The sequence below is a fragment of the Sorex araneus genome, chromosome 1 (genome assembly GCF_027595985.1).
Source record: "Sorex araneus isolate mSorAra2 chromosome 1, mSorAra2.pri, whole genome shotgun sequence".
NCBI lineage: Eukaryota > Metazoa > Chordata > Mammalia > Eulipotyphla > Soricidae > Sorex > Sorex araneus.
The window spans coordinates 121,941,909-121,960,006 of NC_073302.1; the positions used below are offsets into that span (position 1 = coordinate 121,941,909).

Consider the following 18,098-nt stretch of genomic DNA (forward strand, 5'->3'; position numbering starts at 1 on the left):
TTGGGAGGTGCCAGGAGGGGGACCTGGACAGGAAGGGGACCCAGGCCTCACACTTGCAAGGCCTGTGCTCTGCCACTCGGCCACACGCCCCTGGCCTATAGTCTTAGTTAAATATTGAAAATGTCCACGCCCACGAAGAAGCCACTAAAATCAAGCAGCATCGTCCTTAAATAAAAGTACGTACTTCAGCCCTCTCGTCCCCCACAAAATCTACTTCCTGGGGACACACACAAATCTCCTAAATAAGGTGATTTCTTTCTTATTTTTTTAAAAAATTTTTAAAATTTTATTGAATCACCTTGAGATAGTTACAAGCTTTCATGTTTGGGTTACAATCTCACAATGATCAAACACCCATCCCTCCACCAGTGCATGTTCCCCACCACCAATATCCCTGGTATCCCCCCCTTTCCCACCCTCCCCCTGCCTCCATGGCAGACAATATTCCCCATACTCTCTCTCTACTTTTGGGCATTATGGCTTGCAACACAGACACTGAGAGGTCATCATGTTTGGTTCGTTATCTACTTTGGGCACACTTCTCCCATCCCGACTGATTTCTCAGCCATCATCTTCTTAGTGATCCCTTCTCTATTCCATCTGCCTTCTCCCCTCCGCTCATGAAGCAGGCTTCCAGCTATGGGGCAATCCCCCTGGCCCGTGTATCTACTGTCCTTGGGTGTCAGTCTCATGTGATGTTATTTTATACTCCACAAATGAGTGCAGTCAATAAGGTGATTTCTTAAGATTTTTCTGCTCCAACTTGGAATTTCTGCACCCCAGGCTATTGGGGTGGTACCGGCGGGGAGGGGCGGGGGTGGAGAGGGGAGCTAGTCTGCCGGTGTTTAGACTGACCCAAGGAATGAGCATGGTGGAGGGAGGTTTTGTTTTTTCTGGCATTGTTTTACTGCCTTGTGCATTTAGGAGGGGGAAAACACACTGAGAAAAATAAATTGGGAATGAATGGCATCTGGAATATGAACTGTTTTCTTTATTCTTGACTGCTGTCGTCCTGCTGAGGAGGCGATGCTATAATTTGAGGAGTTATACCATCAGACGCTCATCCGGGGAGTTAGTTCAGCTTCCAAAGGCTGAACGTGTCTGGGATGGTGACAGTTAAGATATGTAAACGTGTTCTACTCCCCCTCCCCCACCCCAGCCCCAATTACTGGGTCACACAGGCAGTGCTTGGCAACTGTGTGGTTCCGGGAATGGAACCCAGGCCTCCTGCATACAAAGCCTGCGCTCCGGCCTTTGGGACATCTCCCCGGCCCAACTTGGTGCAGTGTTGGGTAAATTAGGAATGTTTCAAATATTGGTGAACTTGAAGATGAGAGAAGGCTCTGGTGGGGTGTGTATCAGAGGCAGAAAAATAGCATGTTGGTTACTCTCTTCCAGTTCTTACCTCAGATCACCTCCTATTCTGTTTTTGGGGTGTGCTCAGGGCTTACTCCTGGCTCTGTGCTCAGGGATCACTCCAGACAGTGCTCAGGGGGATCATAGGCGGTACTGAGGATCGAACTGGGGGGGTCCTCCATGTGCAAGACAAGTGACTTAACCATAGTATCTCTCCAGCCTGTGATCCCCTTCTTAACTCCAGGCTTCCCCTTAAGGCCCAAAGTTGCAATCTAGTCTGGAGAGAATAAGCCATCAGAAGTGTTTATTTGGAACCCAGTTCCTGAACTCTTTCCCTTTTCTCCACTTAGGTGTTGAAAAATCTCCACTAGTGCATTTGGAAGACTGAATGGATTAAACATGAAGAGCTTGAAAGCGAAGTTCAGGAAGAGTGATGTAAGTAAGCACGTGACTCACCTGTCAGCTCCCGGGAGGGTGGTCCCTCCTTCTCCTTGCTCCCTGAAGCTGTAGAAGCAGTGCTCCACTTTTCCTTTGATAAGATGCTGGTTAATCAACTACTGAAGCTGGCAGTACTCAGCACATGCCAGATCAGAAGCTTTGAGGAAGGGCGTGCTCCCAAGTTTTTGCTCTGTGTGTGTGTGTGTGTTTGTGTAGCTTTCCAAATGACCTTAAAAGGAAAAATTTCTGGGCTGGAGTGATAGCACAATGGGTAGGGCTCTTGCCTCACATGGGCTGACCCAGACTCGATCCCCAGCGCTCCATATGGTGCCTTGAGTCTCCCAGGAATGATCCCTGTGCTCAGGACCAAGAATAAGCCCCGAGTACCTCGGGGTGTGGCCCCAAAAGAAAACAAAAAAAAAACAAAAGTCTCTATGGTCGATGCCTTGTAGAGGAAGGAACAGTCCAAATAAAGCTCTTGCAGAATCAGTTAAAAGCTTCAGCGTTTCTGGGGCTGGAGCAATAACACAGCGGGAAGGGCATTTCCCTTGTGCATGGCTGACCCGGGTTCGATTCCCAGCATCCCCTATGGTCCCCCGAGCACTGCCAGGAGTAATTCCTGAGTGCAGAGTCAGGAGTAACCCCTGTGCATCGCTGAGTGTGACCCAAAAAACTTAAAAAAAAAAAAGCTTCAACGTTTCTAAAATCCTCTAGATCTGACACTGAAAGTCAGTTTTGAATGCTGGTCTCAGAAATACAGTGAAGGGATAACATGAGCTCTTGGTTCATCTGGAACTTTAGGAAATGTTTTAAAGACTCTCTGTTAAGGCTTTTTGGCTAAACAAGAGTATCTTTCACTGCCTGTACCTTTACTCCCCCGGAATTCCTGGGGTTCTTGCTCATATTGGAGGAACCCATTGTGAGGTCAGAGTTATGAAACAAAGCCTCCCGGAGGACAGAAGTGAAGCGAGATCCCACGGGGGAGCTTAGACACTGTGGTATTTAACCAGGGGTCACCTGGGCAGAGCTGCTGTGATTCCGTCCTTGGTTCTCCGCGCCAGATGCTGGGAGCACGCTGGTTGGACCAGAGGAATCGTGGAAGGGAATTCAGTTGACACAGGTCTGTCACCCTCACATTGGCCTCACTCAACTCCCATTTAGCGTTAGGTAGTTCTTTGTGAGTCTACTTTTATTTTGTCGCCAGCAATCATAGCTTGTCACTACTGCGTATTCACAAATGGAGCCTGTCGCCTGGTTAGCCTGTCACGCTGAGTGCTCTGTGGAGCCAAACCTTATCTCCGCAGGCTACAGGTGACATGTACGTCATTATTGCCCTGATATTGCCCAGACCAGAGGAGATGCTTGTGGGCTGATCACCACATCCAGTCTTAAAGAAGTTAATGTTCCGTATGAAAAACTTGGTATCACCTTCTCATTCTTTGAAAAAAATTTTTTTTTAAATCAAAACAATATTGGTTTAAAACCTTTACATTTCAGCGTACAGCTTTGTAATTTAACATCTAAATTATGATTGGGCCAAAAACCTAACTTCCCACTGCCACTATGTAAGTGATCTTTACCCAATTTATGAGCCACCCCCCCTTCCTCTGGTAACTGCTATTGTTCTTGTAATCTGAGGTTTTATTTCTGTTCATTTAAATGAAGTCATAGGGTATTTATCTGTTTCTATCGGACATATCTCAGCATAATACCCCACTACATGCATCAAAGTCTCCTTCTCGTTTCAAGTAACTAAAAATTAGAGACCATGTAATGACTTGGCCGAAGTCATTCAAGCAGCCTTGGGCCAGGGTGACTGGCTTTGACCTCCTTAACCCTGTGCTTCACCCTCAACCAAGAAAGTGCTTTTCAGCCTCAGCAGCAGACCTTGTGGTCTGACAGTCTGCATATCGCATTAGGCTTTCTTAAGAAGAAAAAGACAAATCGAAAGTTCGCCTGGCTGACTGGCGATGGGTTTGTAAGTTGTGTGACCAGGTTAACAAATGTGTTTTCCACTCCGAGAGACTTTGGGTAAAACTTCCATTCATACAAGTGGAGATTATTTTAGCAAAATTTAATCAGTTTAGAGTTTCCTGATAGATGAAAAGGGGCAAGGGGAAGTCATTGGCGCATAAATGTTGGGTTTAAAAATTAAAAACTGGAGGCAGTTGAGCGGGTGTTGCTGGAGCCTAGTTTTTAAATAAAAACGGAAATATTTCCATGATAACAAGCATAGTAATTACACTATTTAAAAGCTTCTGTGGTTTGGCAAAAGAAGGGCTGCAATTTTGGCAGTTAGTATGAAGAGAAGAAACGTGAAAGTAGCAGGCCTGGGCGAGCAGGGAAGCGAAGGAAATTGGTATAATAAAGGGACCAGACAATACTAAGTTCATCCCGAATTGCTTCCCAGAACCACACAGCTAAATGAAGGGAATAAATCCCAGTTTATGAGCCAACCATCTGATAGCAATAACCATTTCGGAGGACCTGCCCTTCTATTCCATGTGAGGTGCTGGTCACAAGCTCATTATGGAGAATTCCTTTTCTCCTGCAACAACCCTTCTGTGGTAGATGTGATTGTTAGGCTCCTTTTACAGATGAAGAAACCAAGAGCTAGGTACAGTAACTAGTCAGAGTTCTTGGAGCTTGAAGTTGTTCAACCAGTTTTGGTGCCAAAGTAGCCGGATTCCAGACCCTACATTTCCCAAGAGAGGAATTTAGGCAGAGACACGATTTTATGAAACGTTACCATGGCAGGGCAAAAGTGCGAATGGAGGTTAGAGCTCTTGGTCAAGTCTCTTCCCTTTCAGAAACCTCAGGTTTCTTACCCAAAGAATAGAGAAAAAATAAAATCTCTTGGCCTCTGAAGGAAGTGGTGAAAATTCAGTGTCAAACACACAGCTTTGGTCTGGCACTCAGGGATACTTGGTAAATATTTCTTCCCTTCTCTCTATTCAGACATCTGTGCTACAAAGTGTAGATGGTGGGGCCAGAGATGAAGTACAAGAGGTTGATTGTTGGCCTTTCTAATATCTGTGAAATACCCCCAGCGCCACATGTGGTCCCCTAGGCACTGTCACTGCTGAACACAGCCAAGAATAACCCAGAGCACCACGGGGTATGACCCAAATGTCACCCATTGTAAATCCCAGCTTCTTAGCCAGCCATCTGATTGGGGGCCCACCCTTGCCTCCAATAATGTGTAAGTGGGCAGAAAGACTGAATGATCTGGTTAAAGGTGCTATCTCTGAGAGATTGCCAGGGGTGTTTGCTTTTTAATATATATCTCTTGGTTTGATTTGTATATGTATCTATATAGATATATACAAATGAACGCACACATAGAAACAATTTTTTTCTTTTTGGGTCACACCTGGCGATGCACAGGGGTTATCCCTGGCTCTGCACTTAGGAATTACTCCTGGCGGTGCTCAGGGGACCATATGGGATGCTGGGAATCGAACCCGGATCAACTGTGTGCAAGGCAAATGCCCTACCCTCTGTGCTATCACTCTAGCCCTAGAAAACAATTTTTTGACTGTTCGAATTCAGTTAGATATGCCAAATCCTAATCTTGAAGTGGTCTCTCTTTCAAAGAAGTAAGAAGTATCCAAAGCCATCAAACCACCAAATCTTTTCATTCATCTTTGTGTGAGGCTCGAAGGAGTGGGAAGAGAGGGTTCATTGTTTTTCTGGAGAGTCGGCAGAAGAGGACCACAGTTTGGGTTCTTGTTTCCAGAAAGAAGGGAGTGGGCCCAGGGGCATGATTGCATTTCAGCCAGCGCCTCTGCAAGGCCCAGCGCTAGGCCCATTTGAGGTCCCTGGGAGAAAAGCTCCGGGTCAGCAATGACAAGCGTGTCCCAGAGGAGCCCTTCCTGGGCAGCCTTAAATCCCTTTTCAAATCCGGAGCTATCACCATGTGCTAAACATTTCATCCAGCTCTTCTTTCTGGAGCATGTGGATCTAAGAGCTGCCGCGTCAAAGGCAGGTTTTTTTTTTTTTTTTTTAGGGCTGATGGGGGATGAAGGAGTAGAGTCAGCTGGTTTGGGTTTGATCAGTTCAATTGTGGCTTTAGTCGTCCTGGAACCCTTTGGGATGCTGCAGATGTCCATGGAGGCCAGAGAGAGTTATGGAACTCGGTGACACCCTATGGCGGGTGATGCTTTTCAGGTCACATTTCATTTATGACCTTATATGGGGTAGCCTTAAACTTGGACTTGATACTAGGTCTACCGAATAATGAAGAGTTGGATTTTGTTTCTCAGAGGCTTGTCAATGGAGGGGAGAGGAGGGGAAAATAAATCACAAGTAAATACAAATAGGCAGAATATAGGTAGTGGATTGTAGATACGACAGGAGCCTTCAAAATGATAATGCCATTCATTAAATTAAATTGTGGAGACTGCAATGGAACTGCTCTGATTTTCAGGAGAGGTGAATCTCTGGAAATGGGAGAATTTGGGTGAGCTTCTTAGAGGGAGAGTTTGCAGGCCTGGCGGCTGGGTGGGTTTGGAAGGGTGGTTAGGAGAGAAGTAGGCAGTGCAGGGGGGCTGGGTAATTCATAAAGCCCAGTGGCTGGAGTCAGTGTCAAAGCCGCCTTTGGTGTGCAAAATAATAATACTACGAGAGCCTGGGAAAGTGCCAGGGATATGCTCTGAGTCTTTCAATAAGGACACTATAAATTTTTCTTTCTCATTTTTAAAATGAATGCACTTGAATTTAATGGTGATAAAACGAGTTGCTTTCTAAATCGCCGTTTATATCTTTTATGACTAGAGTGTGAAAGTTACTTCTTTACCTCTTTAAATATTTGCAGCCACTAGTATGTGGCTCCACATGGAAAAATGAGCTGTCATCATGAGAAATTATGCCAAGAAGGTTGGGATTTCCCTTTGCTCATAAAATGCTCACGCTTCTGGAATTTCTTTGTAAATGCCAAATTTTAGTGCCTTGAGTGAAGTGGGTGGAGGCTGAGGGATGGGAAATGGGAGTTGAAAGATCTTTGTAACAAATCTTGATAAATGCCTCTCCAACATGTTCAAGGCCCTCAGAGTTGACTGTGGGGGTTGTATTCCGTTTCAGAAAAGGTTTGTTCCCGGTTATGTTTTCTGTTGTCACAGGGAAGCAGCAGACATTCCATTAAGAAAGAAAGACAAAAAAATCTGAGCCCGCCAGTTCAACGTGGCTGGCTCCCCGTGAGATTAAATTCAAGGTGTTTCTTTACATAGCAGCTATGAGCGCTGGCAGCTTCCAGCCAAAGAAGCTCGCACACCCCGTGAATCTTGAGGCACAGACGCATCCTGCTCAGACAGGAGTTTGAATTTGTTGCCTGTTGCGAGAGCAGCTCTTCTGGAGGTTGATAGGTGGATAATCATCCATTTCTGCCAAGATCTTTTTTGTTGTTTCTTTTTTTTCCAAACTTAGAGATTTGGGCCATTTCAGTAAGTTTTTGCAGATGTTCTAGTTTCCCTCCCCCAACAAACAGGAATATGGAGAACATTGAAAATCCTTGCCATGATCCAATCTGTTGCAGAGCTAAGCCTCTTTCATAGTTCTCGTCGTAGACATAATTTAAAAATACGCTTGAGATGACCCTTTTGGGTGGAGGTAAGAGGCTCTCGTGTCTGGAGGGAACTCTGCGCAGGCTGATGTCAGGCTCCGTGTTTGCCAGGTCTTGTCAGCCTTTCTTGGGTAAGACTCAGCCTGCTGCCTGCGTTCCCCGGGACAGGGGGACCATGAAGGCACTCATTCCATCTCCGAGGCTAGAAGTCTGCTTCCAGCTGTTGACATGGAGGCTTTCTTGGGCAGTTGCCGAGGAGACGCTATTCCTGCCTCCCCTAGCAGCTCATGCTTGCTGGCGAGCATCGCCTTGCACATGTGTCACCTGGTGGACTGGGACTGCTCCACTGACCTCATTTGGACAGATGACCTCATTGAACCCTCTGGCACTGAAGGTTCCAGTCTGCAGAACTTAAGACGGCGATAAATCCATTGTGAATGTAGGAGTGTGTGGTAGGGGCGGGAGTGAGGAACCTACATACCTCCAGTCCCGTCCCAGAGTAGGTTCCTGAAACCCTGCCCTGTCCCTCCACAGCACACAAGCTCACAGAGCCTCCTGTGGGCTTCTGGACCTTTGGGCCTGTTGCCAGTGTCTATTAGGGTGAACCCAGATATTCCAACTTTGTAACGGCTGTCGCAGCCTAACTTGATGGTACAAGTGGGAATGCTTATCAATTGCTGACGTCTGTGACAGTCATAAGGGAGAGTTCTCACTTGGATTACACACACGGCCCCAAGCTCTTTGTGTGTGTGTGTGTGTGTGTGTGTGTGTTTATCATGTGATGTTTCCCAAACTATTTAAACTATTTGTATAATTCCATTGTATAGGGAGCAGTGTTGGCATGAAAATTATATTATTTTCATTTGTTGTGGGTGGACTACCCGGCAGTACTCACGGTTTACCCTTTAAAAAGTTTTTTTTTTCAGTTTTAGATTTTTTATTTTTTAATTGAATCACAGTGAGATACACAGTTACAAAGTTGTTCATGATTGGGTTTTAGTCATATAATGTTCCAACACCCATCCCTTCACCAGTGTACATTTTGTACCACCAGTGTCCCCAGTTTCCTACCTGTTTCCTCCCCTTCCAGTCTCTCTCTCTCTCTGTGTCTCTGTGTGTCTCTCTCTCTGGCATTATAGTTCGCAATACAGGTACTGAAAGGTTATCAGGAATATCCTCTCCCTACTTTCAATACTCAGTTCCTGTCCAAAATGGTCATTTCCAACTATTACTGTCATACTGGTTCCTTCTCTATCGTAACTGCCCTTCGCGCAGGGTTTCTCCTTGGCCCTGAGCTCAAAGATCACTCCTGCTGGGTCTCAGGAGGTCATAGTGCTGGGGGTCAAGCTTGGGGATTGAACAAGGCAAGTGCCTTAACCTGTGTGCTATCTCTGTGGCCCAAATCATTAAAAAAAAATAAATTAAAAGTACTGCTTTATAGAAGTAAGTTGGGTTACTTGGCCAAAGTCACACAAATGATAGATGGCAGAGAGAGCTGAACCCCATTTTTCCTGACATCCTAGAACTCACGCTGTCACACACTACATATGCATTTGCTGACACAGAACATTCACATTCCTCAATTCCAAAGTGTCCACCGTCTCCAGTGAGTGCTGTTCTAGGCGGTGATTCTACATCATTCCAAGCACTATCCATAGTGTCCGGATCTACCAGTAGGTCACTGTCATTTCCCGTAGCAGGAGAGGGCCTGGGAAAAATTTAGTGCATTGATTTCTTGAGAGATCAAATGCACTTGAGACTTTGTTTTTGGTTTTGGGTCATCCCTGGCAGTGCTGGGATGAGGGGTTGCTACTCTAGGCTCTGTGCTCCATCCGCTCCTCCTGGCAGTGCTCAAAGGACCCTGCAGTGCCAGGGATCAAACTCTGTTTTTTGTTTTGTTTTGTTTTTGTTTTTGTTTTTTGCTTTTTGGGTCACACCCAGCGATGCTCAGGGGTTACTCCTGGCTCTACACTCAGGAATTACTCGTGGTGGTGCCTGGGGGACCATATGGGGTGCCAGGGATCGAACCTGCATGGAAGGCAAATGCCCTACCCACTGTGCTATTGCTCTGCCCCCCAGGGATCAAACTCTGGCCTCTAGTGTACAAAGCATGTGCCCAGCTTGTTGAGAACATATGCTAGTTCTGCTCTTCCAGTAGAGTTAGGAAATGTCTACTTTTGGTTTTTTTTTTTTTTTGGTTTGGTTTTGGGGCCACACTGCAGTCAGGGGCTATTCCAGATCAGAGCAGGGCGATCATTTCTAGTTGTGCTCAGGAGACCCAGAAGTGCTGGGCATTGAATCTGGGCACCCTAAATGCAAAGCATGTGCGTGAATTAAAACATGTCATTAATCCCATTGAGTCATGTCTCTGTTCCCCAGTAGTCTTTCGCCCTTGTGGTGCTAAGGGTTGAATCCTAGTCTTACACGTGCAAGGCATGCACAATTGCTGTTAGGCCACATCCTGGCCCATCAAAACACCTGTTTCTGAAGGACGTCCCATTGCTACTTGCTCGATTACAACTTCTTTTTAGTTACCCAGATTGTAATTCCAGAGATTCTTCTTTAAACCTGGTATCTTTCCAGCACAGCTTGGAGAGCAATAGGAAACTCAGATTGTGGCCCCCAAATTTGGGGAAATCTGATTAGTTTACAGAATCTGTGAATGCCTAGTTTATCTCTTATCTTTCTGTGAATATTAACACTTCCAGCTATGGCTGACATCGATGATTAAAAAAAAAAAATGGGGGTGCCACACCTAGTGGTACTCAGAAGTTTACTCCTGGCTCTGCACTCAGCTATCTTGCTGGAACTCTGGGGACCATATGAGGTGCTGGAGATCGAACCTGGGTTGGCCACATCAAAGGCAAACTTCCTTCCCACTATTGCTACAGCGCCACCAGATCATTTTTGTTTGATGAATTCTTGTAGGTAATTTCTCCTTGGAGGTAAAAATAGGAATTGATTATGAATTCGCCTTGTGGAGATTTTGAGTTGAGTTGAGTTTCCCAGAGATCACTTCTGTTTAGAGGGGTTTAAATGTGTTTTATGGTTATGGCAGATCACCGAGCACAGGTCCTGCATATCTATATATGCAGGGATGCAACTAAGTGTCCGTCACTTTGTTGAGTTCCTACATTCTTTTCAACAAGGAGTATCAGTGTTTTCTGATCAATTGATTATCCACTTAAGAGGGTTGTTTTCATTACGTTTATGAAAAATATTTTCAGTCTCGGGAGACTTCACGTGAGTTGATTTCAATTTTTATTCCCTCAGGAGGCCAGAATGATTGAAGGTTTCTCCCTCCTGGAGGGTCCTGTTGTCTGGTTTCCTGGGAAGTGCAGGGATTTGTCATGTGGGAACAGAACAAGAAAGTGTTTGAGGAACCGCATGCTTTGCTTTGGATGTGTTTATTCTAAGATATATTTCTCAATGCTGAGAAATGTTTCTATGGCAACCTTTCAAACTTGGGCTGAGGTTGTTTTCATGGGAGTCAGTGTGAACCCATGAAGCTGTTTCTTTTTGAGGGATTGTTTCATAATTGGGAGACTCAAGGGTTCTTCAGTAAGGTCTCAGTGGGTCAGTGTTTTCCAACGTGGCTGATACTGCTCTGGGGTGGGGGTGGGGGTGGCTGCTGGAATAATCCACAAAGTTGGTAGTAGCCTCGAGTGTAATTGGAGGGATGGTTTCTTTTTGGCTTAAAAAAGCTACCTTTCCCAGGAGTGTGCTAATTTTTTTTTTCTCCTGGAAAAGGGCTTGGTAGAAGGTCAATAAGCTTGGGACTGCACAGTGGGGGTGTCTCCCTTATGATATAGGATGACCTGATATTACAAAATGCCCTGAAGTATACAGTGGCTCAAATGAAGTAAAATTTATTTTCTTGTCAAGGAAAATTTTTGCAGACTTCTGGGCTAGCAAGAATGTTCTCCAGATTCAGCCCGAATTCCAGGTCCTTTTCCCATGGGCTTCTTCTATTCTCCAAAGTTGGGTTGTGGGGGGCTGGAGCAATAGCACAGCGTGTAAGGCATTTGCCTTGCACGCAACCAACTCGAGTTCAGTTCCCAGCATCCCATATGGTCCCCTGAGCACCACTAGGGGTAACTCCTGAGTGCAGAGCCAGGAGTAACCCCTGTGCATGACCGGGTGTTACCAAAAAAGCAAAAAAAAAAGTTGTATTGTACAATAGTCAGCATGAAACTGGTGTATTTCCTCCGTGGGTCCCTGAGTGGTCTATGAGAGATTCCATACAAAGCTCCAGATGCTTGTGAATTACACTCATTCATCTAACAGCCTTGAAGTAGGAAGTCATGGATGGCCTCTATGTTCTGTGCCTCATGCTGCTTCCTCACTTGTTCTTGCTTGTTGCTTCCTGGTTTCTGCATATTCTGTCCTTGGTCTGCTCTGGTCTCTCACTAACTCTGTCCCTCAAAGTCCACTACTGTCCCCTGGTCTCCAGCTGATGTCTCTAGTCTTTGTCGGGGCTCCATGGCCTGCCTCTCAGGACCCTACCTCTGATTCTTTGTTCTCTGGCCATATATGTGGGAAATGCTATTTTTCCTGCCTGTCCAGGCACAGGTGAGGGGTCAAAGAGAAGTAACTGTCCGCCCTGGATGCATGTTATCTAGCTGTGGTGGAGGAACCTTTTATATCTTACTGTTTCCCACCCACAGCCACTCCATAATCTATTTTGACTGGCTTCCTTTTGACAGATGAGATTTAAAGGGACCAGTTAAATTAAGTAGATTACCTAGTGTCCCTTCCCTCTTTTTCATTTCCACCACAATACAGTGTGGTAGCCATGGCCACATGTGAGCATTTGAGATGTGGCTAATCCAAACCGAGATGTGCTGTAAGTCTGAAATATAAACCACTTGGACCAGAGAGGTCAGAGCAGCGGGTAAGGAACTTACCTGCATGCATCTGACCTGGGTCTGATCACCAGCACTACACATGGTCCCCTGAGCCCTGCAAGGAGTGATGCCCGAGCACAGAGTCAGGAGTAAGCCTGGGACACAGCTAGGTGTGACCCACAAAACCATATCTATCTGCTCCATGTCAAAGATGTGAAAAAAGTAAAATACCTTAATTTTTTATCATTACCAAAATGATATTATTATTTTATCATTATCAAAAATATGTATAATTTTTTATCATTATATCATAACAGTTTTTATCTGTGTGTACTGAAATGCTAACATCCTGGCCACATTGCAGTAAATGCATTAATATTCATTTTATCTGTTCCTTTTAATTTTTTTATGTGGCAGTGTATATGTCCTATAGTCTAATGAATTTTTTTTTTTGGAAGGACCTTGAACTACACTGGGCATCATTCAGGGACTAGTCCTGCCTCTGTGAATGAACACTAGCTGTGCTTGGGGAACCATAGACAGTGCTCAGGATTAAACTGGGTTGGCTGCATGCAAGGCCATGTTCATTACCGCCTGTTCTCTCTTTTCTTGTCCCTTCCTTTTTTTTTTCTTTTTGGGTCATACCTGGTGATGCACAGGGGTTATTCTTGGCTTTGCACTCAGGAATCACTCTGGCGGTGCTCAGGGAACCATATAGGATGCTGGGAATCAAGCCTGGGTTGGCCACGTGCAAGGCAAATGCCCTACCTGCTGTGCTATTGCTCCAGCCCCTCTTACCCCTTCTTATGGATGGTGCTGGCCCAGGGTGATGTACCTGTTGCAAGTCTTCAGGACCCAGGAGGGAGATGGAAGATTTTTTCCTTCTGAAAAGCAGACTTTTCCTTCTGTTTTCCCCCCTCTCTGCCTCTCCCCTCACCCCCCTCACCTCCCCATCCCTGTTCATGGAACTGACCAAAGGTTATGTTCCAGGCTAGCTGTATGGGAGGCAGGGAATGTTTTTTCTCGTTGGTACCTATAAAATTAGGTCAACCCCCCAGGGACAAGGAGAATGAATCCTGGAGAAGATAACCTCAGTGGCATGAATTGAATGGTCCCTCGTGCAGAAAAAGATCATGAAATCTTACCTCCTAGTTCCTGAGAATGAGACCTTGGAAACAGAACCTTTCTCAAGTAATCTAGTTAAAGTCGTTCGGATGAGCTCTAAACCAGTAGAACTGGAGCACTTAATTAAAAATGAAACTTTAAATGCCCAGACAGACTGACATAAAAGAAAGGAAGACTTAAGGTGGGACGAGACCGGGGAAGCAGGCACGTGACTATGAAGGTGGAGACCTTGGGTAATGGGTCAGTAAGTCAAGAACTGGCAAAGATTGCCAGGAAAGCTCCAGCCATGAGGAGCGAAGCCTGGAATAGTGGATTCTCTCTCACTGCGGAGAATGGACTGCCCTTGCCCCCCCACTGGTGTGTGGTCTTTATTGTGATAGTCTAAGGAACTGAAACGTGGCCACAGATAATTTCCAACAGTGAATCACTTCTAGGAGTTGTTTAAAGGAGGCATGCCAAGTGTTCTGTGTTCTTATGTGTGAATCTTTCTCTCTCTCTCTCTCTCTCTCTCTCTCTCTCTCTCTCTCTCTCTCTCTCTCTCTCTCTCTCTCTCTCTCATTAGGGCAGTGCTGGTGGGGTGGTTGGGCCACACCTGGAGGTGTTCAGGGGATACTTTGTGCTAATTATTCCTGATAGTTCTTGGTGGGGGGGGGCATATTTTGTGGTGCAGGGGATCAAACTGGGGTCAGCTGCATGCAAGGGAAGTGGCTTATTCCCTCTACTCTCTTTCTGGCACCTTAAATGTTGCTTTCCACAGTCTTGATTGCTTTCACCAGGGAAGTGAATGTTGGTAGATATTTGCCAGTCCGCCATTGTTCTGTTGGTGGCAGCCCAGAGCAACGTGCTGTTTTGGGTCAAGTGAAATGCTTTTCCTGGTTAGAAATGGAAACTCCTTCTGAGTGTTCCCAGCTGGGGACGTTTGGTTCTCAGGCAGGCTTTCAAGTCCAGTAATATGTTGGGTGGCCTGATGTGATCAGATACAGGGGTCAAAGGCCTTGCGTTTTTGGACACCGATTCTTAACCCCTAAATTGTAATTGCTGACCCCAGTAGGAACTTGTATGAATGTCTAGGAGGGATGTCATCCTTTATAGATATTATATATATATGATCACTGTCACTGTCATCCCGTTGCTCATCGATTTGTTCGAGCGGGCACCAGTAATGTCTCTCATTGAAAGACTTATTGTTACTGTTTTTGGCATATCCAATACGCATGGGTAGCTTGCCAGGCTCTGCCGCGCGGGGGAGATACTCTTGTTTAGTTTTAGGTTATGTTACAGGTATTTAGTTACCAAGCAATTTGTAAAATTGCAAAATTAGGGGATTCCTAGTTATATAGAGTATTCAAATACTTTAAACATTTATTTATTTATCTATTTATTTATTTATTTTTGGGTAGCACCCGTTGATGCTCAGAGTTCACTTCTCATTCTGTACTCAGGAATTACTCCTGACGGTGCTCATGGGACCAAATGGGATCATGGGGATTGAACTCAGGTCAGCTGGGTGTAAGGGAAGTGTCCTACCTACAGTTCTATCTCTCCGGCCCCTGTAAATACCATTTGGATCTGAACAGAGAAGCCAATTTGACTCTCAAACTGTGGGCCTTAGAACAAAACTTAAGCTTTGTTCCATAAAACAGTAACATTTCTACTTCTAACTTGATGACTAAAGCCTAAGCTGATGCTAATATAGATGCCCACCCCCCATATGTTTGGGTTTATTCCCCCTCCCCCCACTATGGCTGCTTAAAGAGTGCTTCCTTTTGAAGCTGTTGTGCACAGATGAAATATAGCATATCCCAGATCAATTTTACTTGGTGTAGTCAAATTTTTTTCAGTAAATCTAGCACTCTAATTTTGGGACCACTAAAAATTCTGATTCTTATCATGATTTAAATCACTCCAAGTTATCTGCAAACTTTGTGGGCAAGGCTATTTCATTTAAGCCATCCATGGAAGTGAATATCGCTGCCTTCAGAGATACTATAACTGACATTAATATATGTGGGTTAAGAGTTTGTCCATCTGGGCAGATATCAATAGTCACATACATGGGGCCTGCCAGTGCCCGCCCTCTGTGGACATCTTACTCCTTCTCAGCCCTGTTTTCATCTTGTTTTATCCCTTAATCTAGATGATATGGAGCAATCGACAAAATCTCTCTCATCAAATCAGGGTGATGCTGGCACCTCTCATAAAGCATCATCAAGAGAATTAGGTTAGCATCTGGCACTCAGTAAGTGGGAACAAATGATATCAGTCACCCTAAATGCCTTACTGAGTGTATAGCATCAGTAGGCAGAAAGCATGGCGAATAATCTCTTAAGAGTTTATAGGAGAGAAAGAGAGAGAGACAGAGAGAGAGAATGTGTATGCATGTGTGTGTGTGTGAGAGAGAGTGTGTATGTGTGTGTGTGTGTGTGTGTGTGTGTGTGAGAGAGAGAGAGAGAGAGAGAGAGAGAGAGCTCATGAGCCCATGACTGCATGAAACCAGTGCGTGTAGAACACAGCATGCAGCTTCCAAAGTGAAACCTGGAGGGCAGGCAGTAGCCAGCTCCTCTCAGGGTTTAGAAAGGACTTCACAGAAACAGAAACAGAAATTGGGGCTGGGTCTCTTAACGGGGGAGGTTGGCAGTAGCAGAGGGAGCCCGTACAGTGGGAATGTTGAGCGTGGCGTGGGGGAAGATGCACAGAGCCGGGTAGGAGAAGGGAGTGGCCGGATGAGAGGGGCGGATTTGCACACAGCATTGAAAGGCCGGAGTGGACGGGGTGGGGCAAGGGAAGCGTGAGGTTTCAGAGAATTGCGTTTTAGAGCACGGGGTGCTTTGAGGGCTTTGAAAGACAGACCAGAGAAGAGGGCTGGGCCAGAGGCCAAGCTAGGCTGGCGAGGGAAGGGGTGGGATGTGGAGCTTTGCAAAGGTGCGGCCTGAAGAGTGGCGAGGAAACAAAGATTCCTGTTGATACTCACGGACAACACCCTCCTTTGGGCTGGGCCACCAGTGTCTGAGTGCCCCTCATCTGCTGGGAAATCTGTGTGGGCTTGTGGGTGTTCCAGAAAACGAAGCAGAAAGAAACTGGGGAAGCTGGGAAGAAACAAAGAAGAATCTATGTTATTCAAAAAGAAGAGTTGGAGAAGAGTTGCTTAATGTTCTTATGCACTTCTCTGCCAGACATTATTCTCTGCGGTTTAACGCGTGTTGGAGAAGTACCATTCTCAGCCCATCGGTAGTGAGAAAACGACCCCCTGGTCACTCATTGTATCTGCTGACATGGCTGTGCCACAATATAAACAGCTGCTTAAGCAAATCAAATGCGTTGTGCCCAAGATTCAGGGTTCAGACAATGCAAGTCCCAGCTCATGGTGTCAGTGACTCGGATGTGTCCCATGCTCACGGTGTCCCAGCTCCTCTGTCACTGAGAGGACATGTCTCTCATCTCCAGTCCTGGGCTTTGCTGGGAGGCTGTGGTGTTCCTCGGCGTATAGCAGTCATTCTCTGAGCTTCATCTTCATCTTCACGAGGCATTTTCCCCTGGAAGTCTTACTGTTCAGATCGCCCCTTTCCTTAAAGATAGGGATCCTAATGGGATTCAGGGCCCATGCCATGCCAGGATTAACCCTTCTTCGCTCGTCACATCTGCAGTTTCTACCTAAGGTACATCCTGATGTGGTGGGGTTCAGGGCTTCACTGGGTAGGACTTGGGTCAGCCCACACCAAGTGGCAAAGTGAGCCTGAGAATGCAGCTCCAGAAGTGCAGTGCCTGAGTTGTGCATGAACTTCGGTGTTGGAGGTACAAAAGATGAGTTTTCCGTGACAGCTGACGGATGATCATCAGGGGCAGCTGTGTCCCAAACACGCTCCCTGTAGCCTGTTCACCAGATTCTCAGTCATCAGTTTTGTAAACCTTTGGTGCCAGAGATAAGAGCAGGGCGGAGATTATGGAAAGCAAAGCAGTTAGACCTGTTTTTGTTGGAGGTATGGGGCATGTGTGTGTGTGTGTGTGTGTGTGTGTGTGTGTGTGTGTGTGTGTGTGTGTGTGTGTAGAGGAGGGGTGGAAAGAAAGACCTAAGTGCTAAATGGGACTGGGACCTAAGGAATGTGCGTATTGTGTTCTGTTTTCAAAATAGCAAAGGGCATGATTGGATAAGGTTGGCCGTGTTTGTGAGGTTGGGACAAGTTGTCCTTGGGGGGGGGGTGTGTGTCTCTGACACAGGTATCCATGCTGTCCTGCCTATGTTCGTGAGTACCTGGAATGTGGAATGTTACGTAACTTCTGTCAATGTGCAATCCCGACTGCTGTCCAGGGAACGCGGTGCTGTAGATTCCTGCCCGAGCCATTGCCTGTGGAAAGCCTCCTGACTCCTTCCCTCTGGGAACCAGGGGTTTAGAGAGCAGCTGACAGGGTACGGTAGGCTGAGCAGACAGGAGGTGTCCAGCCCAGCCCCGGCACCAGACATCCTGTACAGTGAATGAACAGTGAGAGCCATGGGGAAGTGCTGGTAGTCCGTCACCTACCTTTTCCCCTCTGGTCCTCCAGGCTCTGTGTTTGCTTCTCTCCCCAGTGTGCTGGGCAGGAATAGAGGACAGTGGGGTTTCTCAGTGCGTTTCCTTTGGGATGCCCTGAATGTCCCCAGTCACTTTTGTGCTATGTGCCATAAAAGAGCATCATCAGAAGACCCAGATTGTTATGTTTGATCCCTCTGTGCACTGGGGTAGTGTTTGTAACCCGTTTTGTGTCTGTTACTCATTAGCACAAGTGGTTGTACAAGC

At 46.1% G+C, this 18,098-nt stretch overlaps 1 protein-coding gene across 5 annotated transcripts in view; it reads left to right on the forward strand.

Annotated features, from left to right (window-relative positions):
• The window catches only part of RAI14 (retinoic acid induced 14), a 163,434-nt gene that overhangs the window by 30,423 nt on the left and 114,913 nt on the right, over nt 1–18,098 (forward strand). For all 5 annotated transcript variants that reach the window (XM_055147289.1, XM_055147292.1, XM_055147276.1 and 2 more), the window contains exon 2: nt 1,707–1,791. In XM_055147289.1, coding sequence (XP_055003264.1) covers nt 1,756–1,791 — 36 coding nt within the window. In that variant the 5' untranslated portion in view covers nt 1,707–1,755. The remainder of the gene's footprint in view (nt 1–1,706; nt 1,792–18,098) is intronic.